The 23,241-nt window shown below is 34.4% G+C and overlaps 1 protein-coding gene and 1 long non-coding RNA gene across 2 annotated transcripts; one reads left to right on the forward strand and one right to left on the reverse strand.

Moving 5' to 3' along the window:
* Nucleotides 1-144: 144 nt before the first annotated feature.
* Nucleotides 145-957, reverse strand: LOC133678018 (uncharacterized). Its single transcript, XR_009835883.1, has 2 exons — nt 696-957; nt 145-555 (listed from the first exon to the last, which is right to left on the reverse strand). It is a non-coding gene; the product is annotated as an uncharacterized LOC133678018 (long non-coding RNA).
* Nucleotides 958-3,686: 2,729 nt separating this feature from the next.
* LOC133678606 (cleavage and polyadenylation specificity factor subunit 1) lies at nt 3,687-22,237 on the forward strand. Its single transcript, XM_062100981.1, has 26 exons — nt 3,687-4,115; nt 4,555-4,701; nt 4,839-4,992; nt 6,028-6,163; nt 6,643-6,788; nt 7,614-7,709; nt 7,812-7,864; nt 8,133-8,264; nt 9,099-9,150; nt 9,276-9,395; nt 9,702-9,836; nt 10,481-10,609; nt 10,938-11,015; nt 11,608-11,745; nt 13,048-13,142; nt 13,627-13,820; nt 15,792-16,570; nt 16,723-16,803; nt 16,908-16,973; nt 17,081-17,158; nt 18,376-18,600; nt 19,018-19,149; nt 19,306-19,482; nt 19,964-20,149; nt 20,881-21,266; nt 21,701-22,237. Exons 1-26 carry the CDS (start codon nt 3,793-3,795, stop codon nt 21,813-21,815), a joined length of 4,353 nt encoding a protein of 1,450 aa, XP_061956965.1. The 5' UTR covers nt 3,687-3,792; the 3' UTR covers nt 21,816-22,237.
* The last annotated feature ends 1,004 nt before the right edge of the window (nt 22,238-23,241 follow it).

The raw sequence follows: 23,241 nt of genomic DNA on the forward strand, positions 1-23,241 counted from the left end.
TAGATTAGGATTCTTTCCAATGAGTAACGGATAATGCAGAATAATAAGAAAACAAAAATGGTATGCAGATAAGCATAATGCATAGATGAAAAATATTTCAAAAAATGTGAAATATGATCATAAAAGAAAGAAATATGTCTGTAATGAAGGAGGAAATTGATGATATTTGCATGTAAGGAAGAAAGAATCTCTACCCTCCTATAACTGACAGTTGCTCACCACAATGGAAATACGATTTTCTGAAAAATTCAATTGTAATTCTACCTCTCATCCAATTATCTAGCTATAGTCTTCAGAAACATGATAGTTATTCCAATCCAGCATCCTAATTAAGCCCTCCCTAAAGAACATTAATTCCCCCTTTCCCAGTGAACTTGATCATATCGTCCTTCACTAAATCCTTCACCTACCAGAAGAATACATGACTTGAAAAGAATAGTTGACTCTAGAAGCTGTGCTCATGTTCCATACCAGTTCCTATAATCAGATTCAGCTGTCATTTCTATCCACTTGATCACAACGAGCTTCCTATATCTGTACATGCAACATTAAGCCCTAACGAGATACAATGCCCACAGAGGGAACAATCAGTGTTCATAGATGCACAAGAACTGCAAAAATTGTTAGTAAATGTATCCTACATTGAACAAATAAACTTTAAAAACAATACATAAAGTCGAGAATGAGCCACCCACCACAAGTCTTTCGGATGAAAATAAAATCAACAGCGTAGTCACAGCCTAGATACCCTGGACTAAGCTTAAGGAGAAGCAAGTTGAAGAACAACAAACATAGAATGAAGGTGTAAATTTCATATAGAGCCTGCCAAATCAAGCCTGAACCCTGGATTCCCCCACAAAGCTGAGTCCTAGATGTACAAATGTTCCATTCCCAGCTGGTGGAGAAAAAGAAGTGAATATTTCTTGCTGTACTCTTCATTGGAAGTCAATAAATTAATATCAATCATATCCAAGAGCAGCAGAACTCAAGATTTGAGTGGAGATAATAGTCTTTTATGGGAATTTACAGATAAAAACACAGCTCAAGACGGAGCAATACAGAAGCTAGTGGTTTTCTAATATTTGTTAGACCTGTTGGGATTATTTTAATCCCAATAAGAAATCCTCTCATGTCTTCACTCCCTCCAGAAATTATGGTGGCGCGCCGTGATTATGCTTATTTCTTGTGATATTATTATTGAGTAACATGTTGTATTGGTGTTTTCACTTCACATATGATTCACTATTGAGTTGGAAGAATGATATCACAGGATAAAATAAAATGTTAAAGAACGACTTGAAAGTAAAAAATAGATAAATAAATCTAAAAAGAATCGCAATTAAAATAATTAAGGTTAAAATCATAAGAAAAAATAAATTAAAGGACAACAATAAATTTTTAATTTCATACTTAAATTGAAAAGAATAAAAACATTAAAAAAAAAAGAATAAAGACCAAAATAATAATAATAAAAAACAATACACAATCAACTTAGATTTAATTGTGAAATTAAAAAAAATAAAAATTTTATAAAAAAATCAAGAAAAAAAAGTAATCAAAAGAATAAGGATCAAATTGAAAACATAGTATATGATTAAAAAATCAAACATGTAGAATTTTTCAAAATGTTTTTTTATATAAAAAAATATAAATATAAATAAAAAAAATTATGAACACATCTAATTACATAAATTACAAACTATTTTGTAAATAAATTAAAAAAAGTAATCAGTGATAAATAAAAATATAATTGAAAAAACTTGAGTAACAAATATAAATCAAGATATTTAATATCGTATTACAAGCTATTTGTCCAACTTTGTTTAATTAATATATTTATAAAAATCAATCTACAACAGAAATTGACACACACATGAAATTTATTGGATAAAAAAATTCAATGTATGGTTGTACATATTAAAAATATTATAAAAAAGTATTTTTTTATTCTTAAAAATAAGTTTAATCTATATAAAATATAAAAAAAATTATAGATGAATAACACCAACCTCATAAAAAAAAATTAAACACACTCAATATAATTAAAAAATAATTGTTATTTCAAAAATGTTAAATAATCTAAAAACATCATAGAGAAGGGGTATTAAATAGAACATAAATGCAAAAATTATTCTTAAAAATACATATAAAAAATTAGTAATTAAAAAAAACAAAATAATAAAAAATATATATATAAAAATGAAGTCAGACCTAGTGTCTGACCTATAAAAAAGAACTCACACACAAGCCTTCATTTTTTTTTTCTAAAGTCAATGGGGTAGATGACTTTGTCAAGAAAAAATAAACAATGCGTCATCTGTAATTGTCCAAAATCTAGCACTGTGGTGGCTGGAAAAACAAGACTCTTGTTTTTTAATCGAAAAACCTATTTCAACTCATTTTTTTTACTACAAACACTTAGGAAACACCAATGAAACCTTGTTTTCTTAAAAAAAAACACAAAAAAATTGCCTCAAATCCCATAATCAACATGAAAATAATTTTTTTTTCCAAACCTCATATCTTTTTTTAGGTGTTTTCAAGGTAAGAAAACACTTAATCTTAACTTTTCTTGTTATTTAAGACCATTTGACACAAAAATCAATTGTTTTAGTGGTCATAATCATCGTTAACAACAACTTTCTCTCTTTTAACTAAGATTTGGTGACCCCTTCTCTCTCTTTCCACTGAAAAATAACTAAAAAAAGATAAATAAAGTATGATAACATAATATAATGTTTAAAATTATAGAAACTGACCAACTAATAGTTTTATAGAATAAGAGACTAAAATGAACTTTCTAAACAAATGACAAAGTCGCCAATTATGTTACCTGTGTTTTTTAATTAAGCCCTATTTCTTTCAATTCAACTCTCACCTCCTAAAAAACATGTAATTGGGATCCAAATTGGGTTCAAAATGACTTAATTATGCAAAAAAAAAAATTAAGGTCTAAATTGAGATTTTTCAAAAAAATCACTATTACACTCTACAATGAATTATAAGATGGAGAGAGATAAAAAAAAGTTATGGTAAAAAATCTACACATTTTATATATCATGTTAATGATGAATATGCAACTATATAAAGAGTAAATGAGTTAGGGTCTTATTTAAATGATTGCTCGAGATATGCACCACTTGGTATGTGTTTACCATTATAGTAACTTTTATGATTGTATTTTTAAAAAAATAAGTTTAATAAAAGCAATAAATTGTAGTTTTTCATAACAAAGTTTCCAGAGAGAGTTTTTAATGAAACCTAATAGTAGCTTTTCTTAAACCAAAGTTTCAAGAGAAAGTTTCCAATGAAACCCATGCAAAAAAAATATAATACTAATTGATTAATCAAATATTTTTAAAATTAAAATTAGAATAAAAAATAGTTTTTATTTAGGACTAAACTTTACACTTGAAAATAGAGCCAACTAGAGGGAACAATAATTCAAATACTCATATATTTGTAGATGAGTTAGGTAAAAGAATTTTTTATTTTTTTCTCTTAATAACTACTAAGAAAAAAAAAAGTAACAAATGTATAATGTTTTAATAAAAAAGAGGTCAACAAGAGTCAAGCAAATAAAATTTAAAGGTTTTAAGAAACGAAAGACTAAGTTATGATTCTGTTAATAATTCAGGGACTGAAATATTAATTACTCATCTTACAATCCATTTGCCACTATTTTCTCACCCAAATCCCTCCCGCCAAACAAAAAGGGTTTAAGCTCCCCTCTTTTCTCTCCAATTCAAAAGCCCTAACCCCCAATTTTCTCAAATCCAAACCCTAACCACAATGAGCTACGCTGCCTACAAGATGATGCACTGGCCAACCACCATAGACACGTGCGTGTCTGGTTTCGTAACCCATTCTCGCTCCGAGTCAGCCCACCTTCCTCAACTCCACACTGACGATCTTGACTCTGACTGGCCTTCACGCCGCCGCCGCGGTGGAGGAATTGGCCCTACTCCGAACCTAATTGTTGCTTCCGGTAATGTTATTGAACTCTATGTTGTCAGGGTTCAAGAAGAGGGGGCGAGGAGTTCGGGTGAATTGAAGCGTGGTGGAGTTATGGATGGTGTTGCTGGAGCCTCTCTTGAGCTTGTTTGCCATTACAGGTATGGTAAATTTGAAAAAGGAACGATCGTTTTGAAGGTTTTAGGGGTTTGGGTTTGCTGGTTTTGGATGAATTTGGAAATTTGATTGAAAGAAGGTAGATTTTAGTGGTGTGTATGGAAATTTAGGGTTTAGGTTCTCGGGTTTGGCTCATTGAAATATCTGATTAAACAGTATGCTGGTCTTAGATGTATCTGTTGTGGGTTTGGCTCAAAATGGAAACCTGATGTTTGTGTTTTTTGGGTTCGGGTAAATTGGAAGCTAAACTAGCTAACATTTTCTGGTGGATGTGTGGATTTAGGTGTTTGTAGTTTAGGGTTTGGGTCAAGTTAGAGACTTGATTTTTATTCCGAGGTTATCAATGTAATTGTTCATTGTTCCTGTCTTTTTCTCTCTTTTTTTTCTTGTCTTTTGAAGGGTAATGTTGAATTGGTTTTGCAGGTTGCATGGTAATGTTGAGTCAATGGGGGTGTTGTCTGTTGAAGGTGGTGATGATTCTAGGAGAAGGGATTCTATTATATTGGCATTTAAAGATGCAAAGATTTCTGTTTTGGAGTTTGATGATTCAATTCATGGACTTCGCACAAGGTAAAGTTTTATACTGTCTATCATCATCATTGATGTGGAGCTTTTGATTGCATTTTGGTAGTTGTGCTACTACAAATCTATTTGATTTTCTGACAGTGTTTTACTTCTTGTTTTGTTTAAAATTGATTCCTTTTCAGCTCTATGCATTGTTTTGAAGGTCCAGACTGGCGTCATTTGAAAAGAGGTAGAGAATCATTTGCAAGAGGTCCATTGGTAAAGGTTGATCCTCAAGGAAGATGCGGAGGTGTTCTTGTTTATGATTTGCAGATGATAATACTTAAGGCTGCTCAGGTAACTTTTCCTGCTTAATGTAGTCAAACTTTTAACTCTCTGTAATCCAAGTTATTCAACTACTTCAACCCTTTTTTCCTTTAAGATGAATCATGTTTTTGTAAATAGCATGTAAAGTAATCACGCCTGATAGAATTACAACATAAAACTGTTCTAATGTTTGTGTTTTAATGGCTAAATTGTTTTAGTGTTGTGAATGTCAAAGGGTCTCGAGCTGGATGTTGCCATTATACACAAGGCACATTTTTATATATGATATGAACCCAGATGCCATCCGGGATTAATTCTGAAATTAAATGAACTATGAACCATAACATTTAACTCATTCCTGTATAAAAAATGAACCATCAAAAAAAAAAAACAATAAAGAAAGCAACTCTTGACAGACCCTTGGAGATATGGTTTTTGTACAGGCAGAGAAAAAAAAAAGAACTCTTGGGGTTTATACCTTCAGCAATATTTTGGGTTTTGTGCAAGGAGCAAAGTGAAAGAGCTTAAGGGGAAGAGTACTGATTCTAATAAATCCACTGCTTTCCACAGATTGACTATAGCACCAACAGCTAGCTCACTGTTGCTTGGTATTGGATCTTTCCTATATGAATAATTTTCCCTTCATTGGGAACTCCTACTATTTTTAGTTTGTGTACCAACATTATTCTTTCTTTAAGAAGACACTTTCCCATGATGAAGCTTGGTAGAGCTCCAAACTCTGAAGTAGAATGGACCACTTTGCCGGTTTTACCCATCTCAACTACTTGAAGGATTCTTGCCAAAAGTTTGGGTTTTGGCTTGCTGGAAAGCATATTCTTTTGCAATGAAGACTTCATATAATTCATAGATTATCTGTTCCAGATGTTTAGTTTCTGATTTACAGTCATTGAACTTTGTTGGTAGTTTCTTTTGCTTTGTGAATGGGTGGTAGTCTTTGGTGCCTGCATTTATGAGGTGGTTTCTTATAAACGAAATTAAAAATAGTAATGTCTTTACTTTAATCTTTGAGACAGAAAATTTTGACCCTGAAACTTTTGTTGTCAGGCTGGTTCTGCCTTGGTTCAAGATGAAGATGCTTTTGGTTCTGGAGCTGCTATCTCTGCTCATATTGCCTCTTCTTACATCATTAATCTTAGAGATTTAGACATGAAACATGTAAAAGATTTCATATTTGTGCATGGTGAGTCTGGTTTATGAACCCAATTTCCTTTTCTATACCGTGCTTTGAACCAAAAACCTGGGGCTAATGGATGTTTAAGATGAATGTTGCAATATGTGAGCATGTGAACACTGGCAAAAAAGTTTGGGTATGGCGGGGGTAGGTCCGAGGTTTGTATCTTACCTATGAAGAATATGTAGATCAAACTAGGTTTGGGTTAATTTTTGAAGATAAAGACTTTTCTGAATTATAGATACATATGCATGCCAAACTTTTTGTACTGCATAATTTTAATTGACATTTTAAATTGCTGATTGCAAGTTTGAAATCTGGTAGTCTACCTTTCCACACACTGTCTTCATACGATGATATTCTTCATAAGGCATTAGCATGTTGTATGAGCTAGTTGTGTATTCTCATTTTAACATGTACACAAAGAGCTTTGATCATTTTACATTTCTGACACTGTCTGATGTTTCCTGATGTGTTGCAATATGCAGATTATATTGAACCTGTGGTGGTTGTCCTTCATGAGCGAGAGCTTACTTGGGCTGGGCGTGTTGTGTGGAAGCATCATACTTGCATGATTTCTGCTCTTAGTATCAGTACAACTTTGAAGCAACCTACCCTTATATGGTCTATTGGAGTATGTTTCTAAAAGAACTACCTTAAGGAATCAAAAAATCAATATTAGAAAAGCTGTGTTTTGGCCAAAATTTTTTCACCTTTATATGAAATTTTATAGAGGCCTATTTCTTGAGACATATGCCTAGTGACGTAGAACAATTATCCTAGGAGTTATGAACCAGATTGACAAGGCCAAACCTGAAAAGAAGTCCACAAAGAAACCTAAAAGCAACTGATATGAAACATGAAATTACTTTTTTCCTGTTTTAATTATTTTCCTAGTTAATTTTGAATTTTAATTATTTGTTTCCTATTTACATTAAGACTTTTAATTTAATTAGTATTTTACCATTTAAGAATCGTAATGCTAGATTGATTCTATTAATTAGATAAGTTTTAATTAGGAATCTTTTCCTATAAAAGATTTTAGGACTAATATAAATAGGGATATCTAGTTTATTTTATGGAGATAAAGACTATTATTTAGATTTAATAAAAATACTACAGAATTTTCTCTAGATTTCTCTACAGTTAGGTCTCCATACATTGTGCCACCTTGAGACATCTAGCCTTGTATATTTTCATGGTGGGAATGGATATTATCAAAGCATCACTTTATAGAAGTTTTGGCATTTTTAATAAATATTTTCAAATTATCATAATAATTCTGATTTCTAATGAAGATGTCTTAGTTTTCTGCTTTGGGTTAAAACTGATGGTCTCGCATTTTTCCATCTTATTGGACATTGTCTCAAGCAATAACTATGTCATACAGCCCCCCAAAAAATTCATATATTATTTGAGAGTTTCCAGAGTTTTTTCTTACATTTGTTTTCTCCGTCAGAATCTCCCACATGATGCGTATAAGCTGCTTGCAGTGCCATCTCCCATTGGAGGTGTTCTTGTGATTGGTGTGAACACTATCCATTATCACAGTGAGGTAAGCTCCACTGCTGCCAGAGTCTGATTTCTTATGGATATATTTCTAGTTTTATTCTTTCATCTGTAAGCATAATAACACACGAGTGTGTTGTTTGTGCAGTCAGCTTCTTGTGCATTGGCTCTGAACAGCTATGCTGCTTCTGTTGATAGCAGGTATTCACTCTGTCTACCTCTTTAAAACCATGCCTTCAGAAAAACAATAAAATATCTGAACTGTATTGTGTTTTTCTGTCATCGTTTTGTAAAATAGCAAGCCCTTAAATGTGAATCCAATTGATCTGTGCAAAATTTTTAGAAAATTGGCCTCTTCACGCTACTATAGCTTTCAATTGAATTAATCTGCTGTTCAGTTTTCCAGTTTGTCTTATAAACATGCTGCCTTTTTTGTTTGCATTTTCTTTTATTTTTCCCCTTTCATTAGTCAAGAGCTGCCAAGAGCAACTTTCAGTGTGGAACTTGATGCTGCCAATGCAACTTGGCTATTAAAAGATGTAGCCTTGCTGTCAACAAAAACTGGGGAACTCTTGTTACTGACCCTTGTTTATGATGGAAGGTAGCTGTGTCCCATCTCTTTTTTATTTATCTATTTTCTTGCACAAATTAGCAGTTTCCGCATTACTAATAATAACTTGCTTGAAATCCTAAATTCTAGAGTTTAGCCAGCAACAAAGCTGATTGAGAGGAACAGAGCCATGCAGATCCATCTAGTTTGGGACGGAGGTGTCTTTGAATTGAGATTTAGTTTATTTTTGTGATATAGCAAGTGGCCACTATAGTTGTTAAGATTACTTGATATGAGGAGTTCTAGAAGCATGAAAAAGCGCAGAGATGATTTTTTTTTCTTTCATTTTTTTCTTGTTTTTGTCAGATGTGCAATCTAGATTATTTGGGTATTTATCTGTGTGAAAATTTATGGTTGTTGACATAGTTTTTGAAGTTTGGTTACTGCTATATTTTATCTATGCTCTAAGAGTTTTTTTGCTTCACAAGATGATGGTTATAAATAGCAATGGTGGTCGGCGGTTAGAGAAATTGTTATATTGCTGCAACTCATGTGATGGGATTTGGTACTATGCAATGTTACCCTACAGAGATCAAATTTTAAATTTGGATCTAGATAGATTTATAGATTTGAAATACATGTGAAAAGAGATGATATTGAGAAGCTAAACACTTTGGAAAGTTTAGCTTGGTATGCAATTCTTACAATAGGTTAAATTTTGCTGGTCCAAAATTTTCATGTTTTAAGAAATTGCATCATATGTTTCCTTTTTCAAATCATTTTGCTCTGATGTTATGAATCTTTCATATTCCATGTGCTTTTGGAATCAAGTTTCATTTTGAATAGCTCATGTATTTGATGTTTCTTTTTCCTCTCCCCTTGAAGGGTTGTGCAGAGACTTGATCTTTCCAAGTCTAAAGCTTCAGTACTTACTTTGGTTAGTTACTTCTAACGGATTCTTTGTCCTAAACTCCTTTTCATGTGAAGCTTTCTTCTGTATTCTTTCCATTGATATAATTCTTGACTATGTTTTTCTCCTACAAACATTTTTTTTTCATACAGGATATTACAACACTTGGAAACTCGTTCTTTTTTCTGGGAAGTCGTTTGGGAGACAGTTTGCTTGTGCAGTTTACTTCTGGATTGGGATCTTCAATGTTGTCACCTGGTTTAAAGGAAGAGGTATTGTGTTGGATGCCTTCCATTCCTCTTTGCAAGTTAATGTTGACAAGTTCAATGAAATTGTTCTGGCCCATCAAATTCTACATGTTTTCTGCCTCTGAAATTCAAGCAACTGGCAATCATCTTTGGATCATGTTGTAAATCTTAGTCTTGAAATTGTCAGACTAATTATTTTTATCCTCTCACAACTGGTCTTGATAAAAAATTTCTTTTCCAGAGTTGTTTTCAAGCAAATTTCTCTCTAGAAATTGCTGTTTTCTTTTTTCTATAATTCTGAAACCTTCTTTGCTACCTGTGTATCTACAGGTTGGAGATATTGAAGGTGATTTGCCGTCAGCAAAGCGATTGAAGGTGTCCTCTTCTGATGCTTTACAAGATATGGTTAGCGGGGAGGAACTTTCCTTGTATAGTTCAGCACCAAATAATGCAGAATCATCACAGGTTGTATCAGTTATTGTTCTCCTTTATACTTTATCCACAATGCATTTTATAAAAGTAAAAAATAAAGGAGCAAGAACACTTATCCTGGGAATGATGCAGGGCAGATTTGAATTTCTGTCCTACAACTAAAAGCATTTTATGATGAGCCAGGCCTGGAAATATGGGGATTTAAGGGTTTTGATTAAAGAATAAAGGATTTGAGTTTTACAACTCAAGTAAGTATGAGTTTGAAGTAGCTACTGGAGTTGATCTTGAATCACAGGTAAGATAAATTGCATTGCATTGCATCGCCTCATCTAACATGTTGGACTCAAAGTGAGGAAGAAGACTGAACAATTTCCACCATCCTTCTAAGTTTAGCAATAGCACCTTAGTGATCTTCTTAGTTTTCTTTTCAAGTCTGAGGCTCATCTAAAATGATCCTCCTTTTCCTATCACTGAAAATAACACAAATGTGTTTCTTGATTGCCATGACCGTGACCATAAATTCTACCTGGGCAGATGTTTTTTTTTTAATGTTTTGCCACAATTATTGTGATATTTTAGCTTTGACTGTCTATTCTAATTTTATTCTGGTTAGCATTTTTCCTAATTACATTTTTTTTTAATAATCCCATCCCTCTTTTTTGTCTTTATGGGTACAGAAAACTTTCTCATTTACAGTGAGGGATTCGTTGATCAATGTTGGCCCTTTGAAGGACTTTGCATATGGTTTAAGGATTAATGCAGATGCAAATGCAACTGGAATCTCCAAACAAAGCAACTATGAATTGGTTAGTTTCACACATCAGACTGCTATTTTTGTTATGTTTTACATATTTGATATTCTAAAACCTATTAGAAGGTAAGGAAGTGAAATCTCAGGAATAAGTTACTGTAAGTTTTGAGGTTCACTCAAGATGTTCAGCCCCCTCCCCCAATTTGATTTCTGGTACCACCAGGCTTCAGATCTAACAATTGGCTCCATGTTTACAAGAGGAATATACTGAGCAAAATAAGAAGTTATGACTTATGGATTTTGTCGAGTCAAGAGTTTCAGAATGGAAAAGCTCTTGTTTCAAATTCTATTACCTTTAAATTTTTCTTGGTTAATCTTTTCAGGTGTGCTGTTCTGGACACGGTAAAAATGGTGCTCTCTGTGTCCTTCAGCAATCAATTCGCCCAGAAATGATTACAGAGGTTTATCCTTAATCTTATTTTATTATTCTTAGACGGGAAATAGCTTTGAGCTTTAAAATTTCTTATGATTTTGTTTGGATTGTAGAGTTGTATCCATGTTACAATGCCATACAGATTCTGTTAGTTGAATATTTTTCATTAACTATCTTGGATGTCCTTATTATTGGATCATATTGTTGCTGGTAAAACATCATTCTTTCCCCTTAAAACTTCTTGTGATTACTTCCATAAGGTCCAGTAACTTTTACCATCACTCTTTTCATTTTTTTCATAATATTTCCTTCTCAGGTACAACAAAGAATCCTCTATCCAGATGAAAGTTTATATATCCTAATTTGTTAATATGAAGTACTTTCATGTCTCATTGATGATGATATTGTTGATTTAATATTTACATTTAGGCCACTGACAGTTTGCAACATGATACCATCTTTTATCTGAACAGTTTGTAAATGGAATCATTATTCAATCTGTACAGTTTTACAATTATGCACTGCAACTTCATTAAGACCAACTTTTCTCGTGGCTAAGTGCAACCAACTTTTCTCGTGGCTAAGTGCATCTTTTCTTGTACACGTGTTTCTGAATACAGGTTGAACTTCCTGGATGTAAAGGAATTTGGACTGTTTACCACAAGAATGCACGTAGTCATAGTGTTGACTCATTGAAAATGGCTTCAGATGATGAATATCATGCATATTTGATCATAAGTATGGAGGCACGGACAATGGTAATCTCATTAACTTGTGTTAACAGAAGTTATTTGCAAAATCTGCAAACTGTGTGGTTCTCAGTTGAACTTGTTTTGACCTGATGCATAGAAGATAATTGTTAGAAGTCTTCACATCTTTTTTTTAATATTTTTATTAAAATATCAAGTTGCTCTGCAATTTCCTATTTGGAATAATACAAACATTTGGAAAGAGCTATGTTTAATATCTTTATAACTGAACAAGAGACTTTCCAGTCCTTTCACCGCATTTTGGTGTCTTTTTTTTCTTCGTGTTTTCTCATACAAGTAACCATTTGCTGCATTCAGTAAAATTATCAGAATTGTCTAGCTAAGTAGGCAAAGTGAAAGTGGCAAGTCAGGAAAGTTATGGAATCAAATGAGAAAAAAAATGGTAAAATATGTGAGTGCAGTAGAGTTGCAAAAATAAGTTTGAAATATACATCCACATATTATGCCTTATTGTTTTTCAGAAAACTTGAGATAAATATAGGAGCTTAGGACATTGTTCAGGTCAGCAATTGTACAATCCCCTATTAAATGGGATCGATGCTATATCACAAAGAGTTTCTACTTGATGTCATCATAGCTTAAATAGAGGTTATAGCTATAATAAGAATACGAGCAAATGTCTTGTACTTGGGCAGTTTGAACACTATAAATGAAAATGCCCATCTCTCTATCTCTCTCTCTCTCTCGCACACACTGGTATGGACTTTGATGCTTTGTGCTTCTCATCTATATAGAATCAACCTGTTTATTATCTATAATTTTGATGAATGCCTCTATCTGTGAAATTTAATTCTCTCTTTCTCTCTCTCCCCTGTGAATGTTTATTATTGTTGCTTCTCATCTATAGGGAATTATCCTGTTTATTATCTGTAATTTTAAAGAATGTCTCCATGTTCAAAATTCAAGTAATTCATTATGAATACTGGGCAATAAGTTGCTAGTTTTGGAATAATTTATGGGGTGTAATTTCATGTCTTTTTCACAGTAATCTCTATGGCCACCCTAGGAGCTTGCCACCCCTTTATTTTTTATTTGCTAAAGCACATGGAATCATGTACATGTGCATCTCTCCCTAAGCATGACTAAATATAAGTGCAAAGCATCTTATACTCTGAAAGTCATCTACATGTACACTGAGATGATGGAGGAGAAAATTTAAAAATCAAACCTAATTTGCAGTTCCAAATGTTGTCATTTTCTTATCAAAAACATCTCCTTAGTTGTATAGTTTACGATCAACATCATGTAATTTGATTCTTTAATTGCAATCTATTTTTGCATGCTGGGCAGGTGCTTGAAACTGCTGATCATTTGACGGAAGTCACTGAAAGTGTGGACTATTTTGTGCAAGGAAGAACAATTGCTGCAGGGAACTTGTTTGGAAGGTGAGAATTCATCTAGTTTCAGTGACTTGAATTTACTTTCTTATGAATGCGGTTTTGATTTCCTTGCTTCTTTATATTGGCTTGCCTTTTAGATGACTATTTTTTCTTTTCATTCAATTTCTGAAATGTAAATGGGTGTTGTTCTATCGATTTTTTTATGCTGTTAAAAAGCATGAATGTCAACTGTACCAATAAATTCTATACAACTACCTTTCCCATTGCTTTTTGCTATGCTTCTTGTTGTCTATATGCACATGTATGGCTTGTCATACAAATTAAAATGATAAGTGATTGAAGACATGTCATCTAAGGCTTGCTGTAAATTGTGACTGAATGATTTTATTGCTTTACTGGTTGCTTGACTATGTTTCGCAAATTATTTTCCATTTTATTTCTTTTCCCTTGAGATGAGAAATTGGCTCCATTTTCTTGATATCAACTTAGAAACTAAAATTTCCTGCTTCTTGGTTATTTCCCTTCTCAGACGTCGAGTTGTTCAGGTGTTTGAACGTGGTGCTCGAATCTTAGATGGTTCTTTTATGACTCAAGATTTAAGCTTTGGAGGTTCTAACTCGGAAACTGGTCGTTCTGAGAGTTCCACAGTGATGCATGTGTCTATTGTGGATCCATATGTTTTAGTTAGAATGGCTGACGGGAGTATTCAGATTCTTGTTGGAGGTATGTTATGACATGGATTAGCTTTCAACATATTTGTTTTAGTTTTATGTTATAGTTTTGTTAGCTCTTAACTCTCTTTTCAAGCAAGTTTCCATGAAAGCTTCCATAATGGATGGTAGCATTCCATGAAACGTCTCTTTAGTTCCTTTTATTTTGATATGGTCAAATTGTGAAGGCATTTTGTAGATTTTGTAACTCAATGAAGAGGCTCATACCCTTCTTTTGTGCTCCAAGTATGCGGATATTTTTAGGGACAGGTTCTTGGATCCTCCCATTCTAGTTTGGGAGCTCTCATGCTAGGTTACTATGTGGGCCAGAATGCCCTTGCCTTCATGCTATAGCAATTCTAAGATTGTAAAGCATCATGCCATATGATTGATTCACATTATAAAGTCTTAGAACATGTCTAAGATTGTAGTCTTAGTTACCCGAACCCTATGAAAGCTGATCTTCATCAATGTATTGATGGTGTCACATTTAATAAAATTCCTATTTTAGCTTCATATAGATAAGCTTATAGCATTGTTAAAGGTCTGTACTGGAAGAATTAATGTTTTCAAGAAGCTGAGACGCACCAGGCAAGGCGAGGTGAGGTGAGGCCTTTATTAGCCTCGGGCGATGAATTTCAATGAAGCACTGCCTAGGCGAGTGCCTCATGAGTGGGTGTCAAGCGTTAAAGCGAGCACCTGATTGAAGTACTTCTTTTTTTGTTGCATTTTTTTAACTGATTTATGTTTTGACCTTTTTGTTCATTTTTTAATTTACCACAAGAAACAACTTAGGGTTTATTTTTTTTAAAAAAAAAACAATGATTAGGGTAAAAAAATCATTAAAGTGGGAGACATACAATCAAGGAAGGACACTTGAAGAGAAACACTAGCCAAACTTTGCGTTGAACAGAGAACAACAACACAATTACAGAACATGAAAGCATGGATGAAGATGTTTTTGAAGATTAATGAATAATGATGATGATTTTTAAGTTTGCTTTTTAATCTATTTGGCTACTTTCTACTTTAAATTATCTTATTTTGTTTTAAGGGTGAAAATAAAACTTTATATGACTATGTTATGGTATTTTATATTTTCTTTTTATTTTCTAATGATCTAATATTAATTGGGAAGGTATATATTTGAGATTTATATAATATAATATTATAAATATATATTTTTTTAATCTATAGTATATCACCTTGGTTCATTCGGGCACTTTTATTGCCTTTTTCCTTTGACAACACCGAGGAATATAGAAAGAAGCTTGCGGTCTTCAAAAGTGCAGCCGTGATTGTCATTCTTCTCCAACCATATTGATGATGCTTCTATACTGCAGGGAGGAGAAAAGGATAGAACTGGATTTTTTTCATGTTTGGCTGGTTGGAGTGATGGGAAGGAAATGAAAGGACAATTTCCTTCTTCATGGGCCCACAAAGTTTGATCCTACTCAAAGTACAGTCCATTCTTCCACAACAATATCTTTCATATCTTCACCCTTAAGTTCCCTCTGAATCCCAGTAACATTTTGATTCAGTTGTCTGGACTAGTTTGTAAGAACTACCTCTTCTGTCTAGATTAGGTTCCTCAGATGGTGAATCTCTATAGTTTTGGCATATATCATCTGGAATTGCAGTAATTGATATTAATTTGAAGAATCTGGTAGTTTGACACTGCTGTTGTTAATTTTTTCAAGTTGCTTAAGGTTTAAAGTTTGAACTGAAACATCCAAGATATTGGATTTTACAGTCAGGTGGCTGTAAATGTTAATCGACTGCAGTAATAATACTATATGATCCAACAATTCTATCTGGGTGGGTGAATGATATCTGTTTTCATATGCCTTTGTACAGGCATGGCATGCCCTTGTTGTATTGTGAAACCATGGTTTTTTTCTTCTCTGTTTGTTTAACAGATTTTTCTTTTCTTTTTTCTTTTCTGGAATTTTTAACAAGGGACATGTTTAATTTGGAATTTCAGATCCTTCTGCTTGTACAGTTTCTGTAAACACTCCGTCTGCCTTTCAGAGCTCAACGAAATCAGTATCTGCCTGCACACTGTATCATGATAAAGGGCCAGAGCCATGGCTCCGGAAGACAAGTACAGATGCATGGCTTTCTACTGGAATTAGCGAGGCTATTGATGGTGCTGACAGTGGAGCTCATGAGCAGGGTGATATATACTGTGTTGTTTGTTATGAGACTGGTGCCCTTGAAATATTTGATGTGCCAAATTACAATTCTGTGTTCTTCGTGGATAAATTTGTCTCTGGAAAAACTCATCTCCTTGATACCTGCACGGGGGAACCTGCTAAAGATATGATGAAGGGGGTGAAAGAAGAAGTTGCCGGTGCCGGCAGAAAAGAAAGTACTCAAAACATGAAGGTTGTCGAATTGACTATGCTGAGATGGTCTGGACGTCACAGTCGCCCTTTTCTTTTTGGAATATTGACTGATGGGACAATTCTTTGTTACCACGCATACCTGTTTGAAGGTCCAGATGGTACTTCTAAACTAGAAGATTCTGTTTCTGCTCAAAATTCTGTTGGTGCTAGCAGCATCAGTGCTTCAAGGCTTAGAAATCTGCGATTCGTTCGGGTCCCTTTGGACACATATACTAGGGAGGAAACGTCAAGTGAAACCTCATGCCAAAGGATTACGACTTTCAAGAATATTAGTGGTTATCAAGGGTTTTTCCTTTCTGGATCAAGACCAGCTTGGTTTATGGTATTTAGAGAGCGACTGCGAGTTCATCCACAGGTAAGCTCTCGGCAATTTGAATTGCTATCTAATGATTCAAATTTGATGTCTCTTGACATTTTTACTGCCTAAGCAAGCATGGTACTTGATAAGTGCCTGTTTTTCTTTCACTTCATCTCACTCTCGTGTTTTTATATATGATTTTCTTGCAGCTATGTGATGGATCTATTGTTGCCTTCACTGTTCTTCACACTGTTAATTGTAATCATGGGCTCATTTATGTCACGTCACAGGTTGAACAATTATAAGATTCTTATTCTCTGTTTGATGCTTTGATAGAATATATTAGAACTTTTGAGGTTGGGTGGAATTCATTTTTCATTTTCCTATCTTACAGGGCAATTTGAAGATTTGTCACCTCTCATCTGTCTCGAGTTATGACAACTACTGGCCAGTGCAAAAGGTGCTCCTCTATCCTCATTCATGTTTCCTCTATCGTCTGTCCATATGAGAGTTGATATTTGCTTACAGGCATCAATGTGCTCATTAGAAATTTTGTTTTCTTGTTAGATTCCTTTGAAAGGAACTCCACATCAAGTGACTTATTTTGCAGAGAGGAATTTATACCCTCTCATAGTTTCAGTTCCTGTAAGTGTCTTCTCTTTCTATCTAAATTTTTCTTGCTTTGCTAGTTTTTGTGAAGTGTATTTTCTTAGATCGTTAAAACAGCGTTTTTGTGGGCATAATTCTGACATGGACAGTGCCTGGTCCAAATCATATATGGCTGGTTATGGGAATTCAGTTTGGATTGTATGATAGAGAACTAAGAGAAACTTTGAGAACTGATAGTTAATTACCAGGTGTCTTTGATTATTAAAGACAATGTTCATATTGAAAATTTTGCTTTATTTGTTATCAAAATAGTCTTAATAGGAGTATCCTCTATTTTCCTATTTAGCTTATTTTTTACGGTGTCTTTCCCATAGTTACTGGATTTGTGGATATGCAAATATATTTACGTCACATGTTCTGAATAGCAGTACAATTACATATTGAATAATCTTGGAGCACAATCTGGATTGGTCATTTTGGTGACCCAATTTTGTTGAAGGGGGAACTGGATAAGTAAGTGTGTGTGTGTGTGTGTGTGTGTGTGTGTGTGAGAGAGAGAGAGAGAGAGAGAGAGAGAGGAAAATAAAAGCCTGATTGGAAGTGAGAACTTGCCAGGGACCTGCAAGGATGGCGGCAGAAAGGTTTTGGGGACATATATTAAGACTGACGAGCTTCAAATCTAAAATACTAGGTTGGGTAAGATAAACAAAAAAAGAAAACAAGGTTGGGATGAGTTGATTCCTACACTGCACTTATCCTTTCTGCCAACAAAGTGTTTGCTAGCCAAAGACAGAAAAAATAGTGGGAAAGGAGAGAGAGGGAGAGAGTTGATTCCTACACTGTGCACTTATCCTTTCAGATCCATGTTCCTCTGGAGTAATCAACATCTGCTTTGGTTCCTTTATAACTTCTGTTATTGCTTGCTTCATTTACAGACTGATTTCTGAAATAAATCACTGTATTAAAGAAATGATGTTTTAGCATTCTTGGAAGTGGAACGAGTACAACTTTTATATTTGGTTAAATTTTTCACTCTTCAGTTCCCAAGTTTCACTAGCCAAAAGAAATTAAATAGTTTGTCTCCATGGACATCTGAGTCTCGACTATAGTGTGGTGTAGCAACTTCTACCTGAACATGTCATACTGGCATCTTATACATTATATTGGTGATGATATAGTTCTGTGTGGCCTTTTTTGTTTTTTAAATGGAGCACAGCCTGCAGCTGTAATGCCACTTTCACATTCTTTTGCAGGTTCAAAAGCCAGTAAATCAAGTTCTTTCATCACTGGTTGATCAAGAAGTTGGCCATCAGATTGAGAATCATAATTTGAGTTCTGATGAAATACACCGAACTTACAGTGTAGATGAATTTGAGGTTCGGATTTTGGAACCATCTAATGGCCCTTGGCAAGTTAAGGCTACAATCCCAATGCAGACTTCTGAAAATGCATTGACTGTACGAATGGTTTCACTGTTTGTAAGTGACTTCTTCCATCCCTTCATCTACTTTGCTATTATATCTTTTTAGCATCTTTTCTTTTTTATGAGAGATGGAGTGTGTGTGAGTGGTTGGTCGGATAATCCGTGTATGCATAGCAACTTTCCTTGTGAGAGTGACTTTTTGAGAGTAAGAGAGTTTATTTTCATAAAAAAACAAGAAAGAAAATTCTATAACAACATGAAGAGAAATTCAAGGGTAAAAATGAGGTTTAGAGAGTGGAATTGTTAAAAGGAAGACGCAATGGAATATCTAAACTTAGCGAGAAGGACCATCATACCAGCTAAGCAGTGTTCGTCTTTTGTAACTCTAGATTGTTTTCTGATGCCATTGTTTCTGGTTTTCAATATAATTATAATAAGATCCATTTTTCACTCACATAGTACCTCAACACAGAATACAAGTACAAAGGAAAATGAAACACTTTTGGCTGTTGGGACTGCTTATGTGCAAGGGGAGGATGTTGCTGCTAGAGGACGTATTCTGCTGTTTTCTGTAGTGAAAAATCCAGAAAATTCTCAGATTTTGGTATGGTTTTTGATAGTTCTCTCCTTGCTAATAAATCCTTCTGTTTTATGTTCAACTAGTTATTACATAACTAATCCACTATAGCAATCCCTTAAACCAATCTGTCTTTCAAACGTCTGCATTCATCAGTATTGAATTCATCACTGTGCTCTTCAGGTTTCAGAAGTTTATTCTAAGGAATTGAAAGGTGCTATATCTGCTTTAGCCTCACTTCAAGGCCATCTGTTGATAGCTTCTGGTCCAAAAATTATTTTACACAAATGGACCGGTACAGAGTTGACTGGTGTTGCATTTTCTGATGCTCCACCATTATATGTCGTGAGCTTAAATATTGTAAGTGACACTCAATGGCAGCATCTCTTCTGAACTTTTCTTTACATAGCTATCTGTTGTAAAGTTGATTCACTTTTTTCTGCTTCTTGCTATTGCATTTCAAAAGGAGAAAAAAGATAAAAAATAAGGGGAGGGGGGGGATTCAAAGATGTGAATTGTACTTTCTGATATTGATTGAATCATTGTGACCAAATTTGCTGTATCCAATAACAATGATGGGTATTTGTTAAAAACTGTCGTGTTTGGTTTGTCTTTATTACCCTTTCTCAATTTATGGAAAATAGATGGTTTTTGCTGTGAAAATTTATCCAGTGGGATTAGTTACTTTTAAGTTTAGTCCAGTATTGCAGCAGGGCTCGCCAACATAACATGTTAGGTAGAAGCATTGATAGAAGCACTGCATCCTGTCTTTTTCATGTAACATATGCACCTGCTTAATGCTTTCTTTTCTTCATGGTCATACCTCTACATGCAATTGCAGGTGAAGAATTTTATTCTCTTGGGTGACATTCACAAAAGCATATACTTTCTTAGTTGGAAGGAGCAGGGAGCTCAGCTCAGCTTGCTGGCGAAGGATTTTGCCTCCCTTGATTGTTTCTCAACAGAGTTTTTGATTGATGGAAGTACTTTGAGCCTTGTGGTTTCAGATGAACAAAAGAATGTTCAGGTTTGGGCTTTATCACATGTTGCTTTCATTGATGTTGTCTGATATTGTTTTTGGTTGACGGCATTAGAATGGTGAGATAAAATTATATAAATTTCATTATGATGAAAAACTTGCAAGTAGACTAGAAATTTTGATACCTTCAATATCTACTATGAAGTTGGTTTTTATCTTAACTTCTTCTTCTGCTTTTGACTAAATCATCTTCGTTGTTCTGGAAATTTGAGAGACCTTCAATACTGTATTCACCTTTGCCACTTCACCTGGTAAGTCCTTAACTGTATTTTTAGACAGGTGAAATCCCTTAACAGGCCATGGCTAGTCTTATCATTGTCATATTAAGGGGTGCAATATTGACTTAAAGCTGTGAAGTTTCTTAGCTCAAACAGAAAATGAATGTACAAACTGGAGCAAATTTAGATTTTGAATTGGCAGTTGTTTTGTCAAACATAATATATCTGCAACCAAAAGTAAAGATGCGACAAATGCGAGGCTGGAAATTAAATTACTGCCATCATAGAATTCATGAATATACAAATCGCCAATGAATTTGAATTTTGATTACACATTGTTATGATTTTTATGCAATCTACATGCATTTCTGTTGCTAGAGATTCTTTTTGCTCATTGTTTTACTTTGAGAATATTTTTGAATGGAAACAAGGATTAGCAGAATGGGGTGAAGTTGGTTCTGTTTTCACTGGTTTTCAATTTTATTTTTTTGATGGCAACAGATATTCTATTATGCACCAAAGATGTCTGAGAGTTGGAAAGGACAGAAACTGCTTTCAAGGGCTGAATTTCATGTTGGTGCCCTTGTTACTAAGTTCATGAGGTTGCAAATGCTTTCCCCTTCACTTGATCGAAGTGGTGCCGCTCCAGTTTCTGACAAGACAAATCGCTTTGCTTTACTGTTTGGTACTTTGGACGGCAGCATAGGTTGTATTGCACCTCTTGACGAGCTCACATTTCGTAGGCTGCAGTCACTGCAGAAGAAACTTGTTGATGCTGTTCCCCATGTAGCTGGTTTAAACCCAAAATCATTCCGCCAGTTCCGCTCTGATGGAAAGGCTCACCGACCTGGCCCTGAAAGCATAGTTGATTGTGAAATGCTTTCCTAGTAAGTTCTTCCTGTTAAGTTAACAACCTGATTAAATGGGGGTGGTTAAGGCTGATTAACAACTTGTTTATCTTAGGCCAAGTAAGCTTTCAATTTATAAGTAGGCCTAAGTCTTAAAGTGAGCATACTCATTTATAAGAAGTATATAACTAACCATTGACAGTTTCTCATTTGCATTTGCTTCAATGAGAAATGAGAGATACATAAATTACTACTAATACAGTTTTGGTTGGCAATCACACCATGTCGTCAAGGCTATTTGTGATCTCTTTCTTACATGATCTCATTAAATAACTAGAATGTTGGGATGGGTTGTCATTGCTGTGATTCCAGTGAATGCGAGGCATCCATAGGTTGGCATTTGCTCATGGATTGTCAGCTGTCATGATTACTACTTTGTCTACCGGACTAAATCGAGATGTTCCATTTTGCAGTTATGAGATGATCCCATTGGAGGAACAGGTTGAAATTGCCCAACAGATTGGAACAACACGTGCTCAGATTTTGTCAAATTTGAACGACCTTACTCTGGGCACAAGTTTTCTGTGACTTTAACCAGGTTAGAGGCAGGAAGTACTGCAGGGTACGATATCCTTCACAAGGGCAATCAACTGATGTGCTCAAACTACTTGGTGCCAGCGTGCTGTTCAAGTCCTGGAGGAACTATTAAATGCAAAAGCAGCAGTCTGAAACTGGATCAAGATCACTCATTCAAGACCGTCGCCTTCGTGGCAGGACTGACACTGGAGCATAGCCATTGTGCATTCTTTGTATCATTGGTAAATACTGTTCTGCATTTCAAAGGTTTCATGGCTTCAGCTCTAGAGATTGGTAGAGCATCAAATAAGAAACGACAAATCTCAAACTTATCTGCCCAATGTACTTGTAGAGCTGGAATTACTCGTTTGTTGAGAATTGACCATTCAAGCTGCTAAAACGGGAAATAGATAATATCCTCTTCTTTCTGTGCACCTCCTTTTTCCACTTTGCAAAATTAAGATAATAATGGAAAAGAAGAGGGATCACATTCATTCTGACGAGTAATGGATAAGGTGGTCCGAGTTTTGTCTTGAAACCTAACTGGAAGCCGACTACTATTTATTATTCAATATAAAATAAAATTATATATATAATTTTATTTTATATTGAATAATAAATAGTGCATATTTTATATATTTAATTTTTTTATTTATTTCTTAATAAATTTGTATGAAGATAATAGAAAATTGACTGGGATACTCGTTACCAATATACCTGCTTCTCTCAGTCTCTTTGGTATAATAAAATTAAACTCAATAAATTGTACCTTAAACTTATGAAACCCAAAAGAGCTGATTTGCAAGAATTGAAAAAACACACTAAATGATACAAAGTAAATAAAAAAAAAACCTACCTGGTTAATCATTATAATCTTATAGGTTTTTAGTAACAAGAGTATATATATATATATATAAAAGTCTTTAGCTTGATCTTGAAGTAATGTCTTATAATAATATCGTTTTTTAAGAAAAAGGTTTCGGGTTTTTCACTCTCTAAATAGCGTAATCCAAACCTCGAGTCAATAAATTGACCCGCAAGGCCGGACCAGTGTTGTAACTAGGCCTATAAGATCCATAACAAACGCATATGTTTATTTCTCCCAACAATAATTACATGGTCCTGACCAAGCAGCTAGCGAGCTAGGTGGTCCTTGGGAATGAAAAGCTAGTCCATGCCCAAAGAGAATAAAAAATAAAAATAAAAAATAGCTTCCTCCCAGAAAAAAAGTGAGGATTTAAGAGTTTAATTACAGGCATAAGCCAGGCAGGCGGTCCATACTGTCCTCTTTCACCCCTTGCTTAGGCACCTCTCCCTTCATTAACCACCATGTTTCATAAGATCCAGGAGGAAGAGAAGGCTGTTTTTTGGCTTGGCTTACTGCATGATTCTGCTTCTGTCTGTCTTCTCCAACCTCCCATAGAGAAGGGCCTTATTA

This window comes from Populus nigra, chromosome 18, assembly GCF_951802175.1.
Source record: "Populus nigra chromosome 18, ddPopNigr1.1, whole genome shotgun sequence".
In the NCBI taxonomy this organism is placed as follows: Eukaryota; Viridiplantae; Streptophyta; class Magnoliopsida; order Malpighiales; family Salicaceae; genus Populus; species Populus nigra.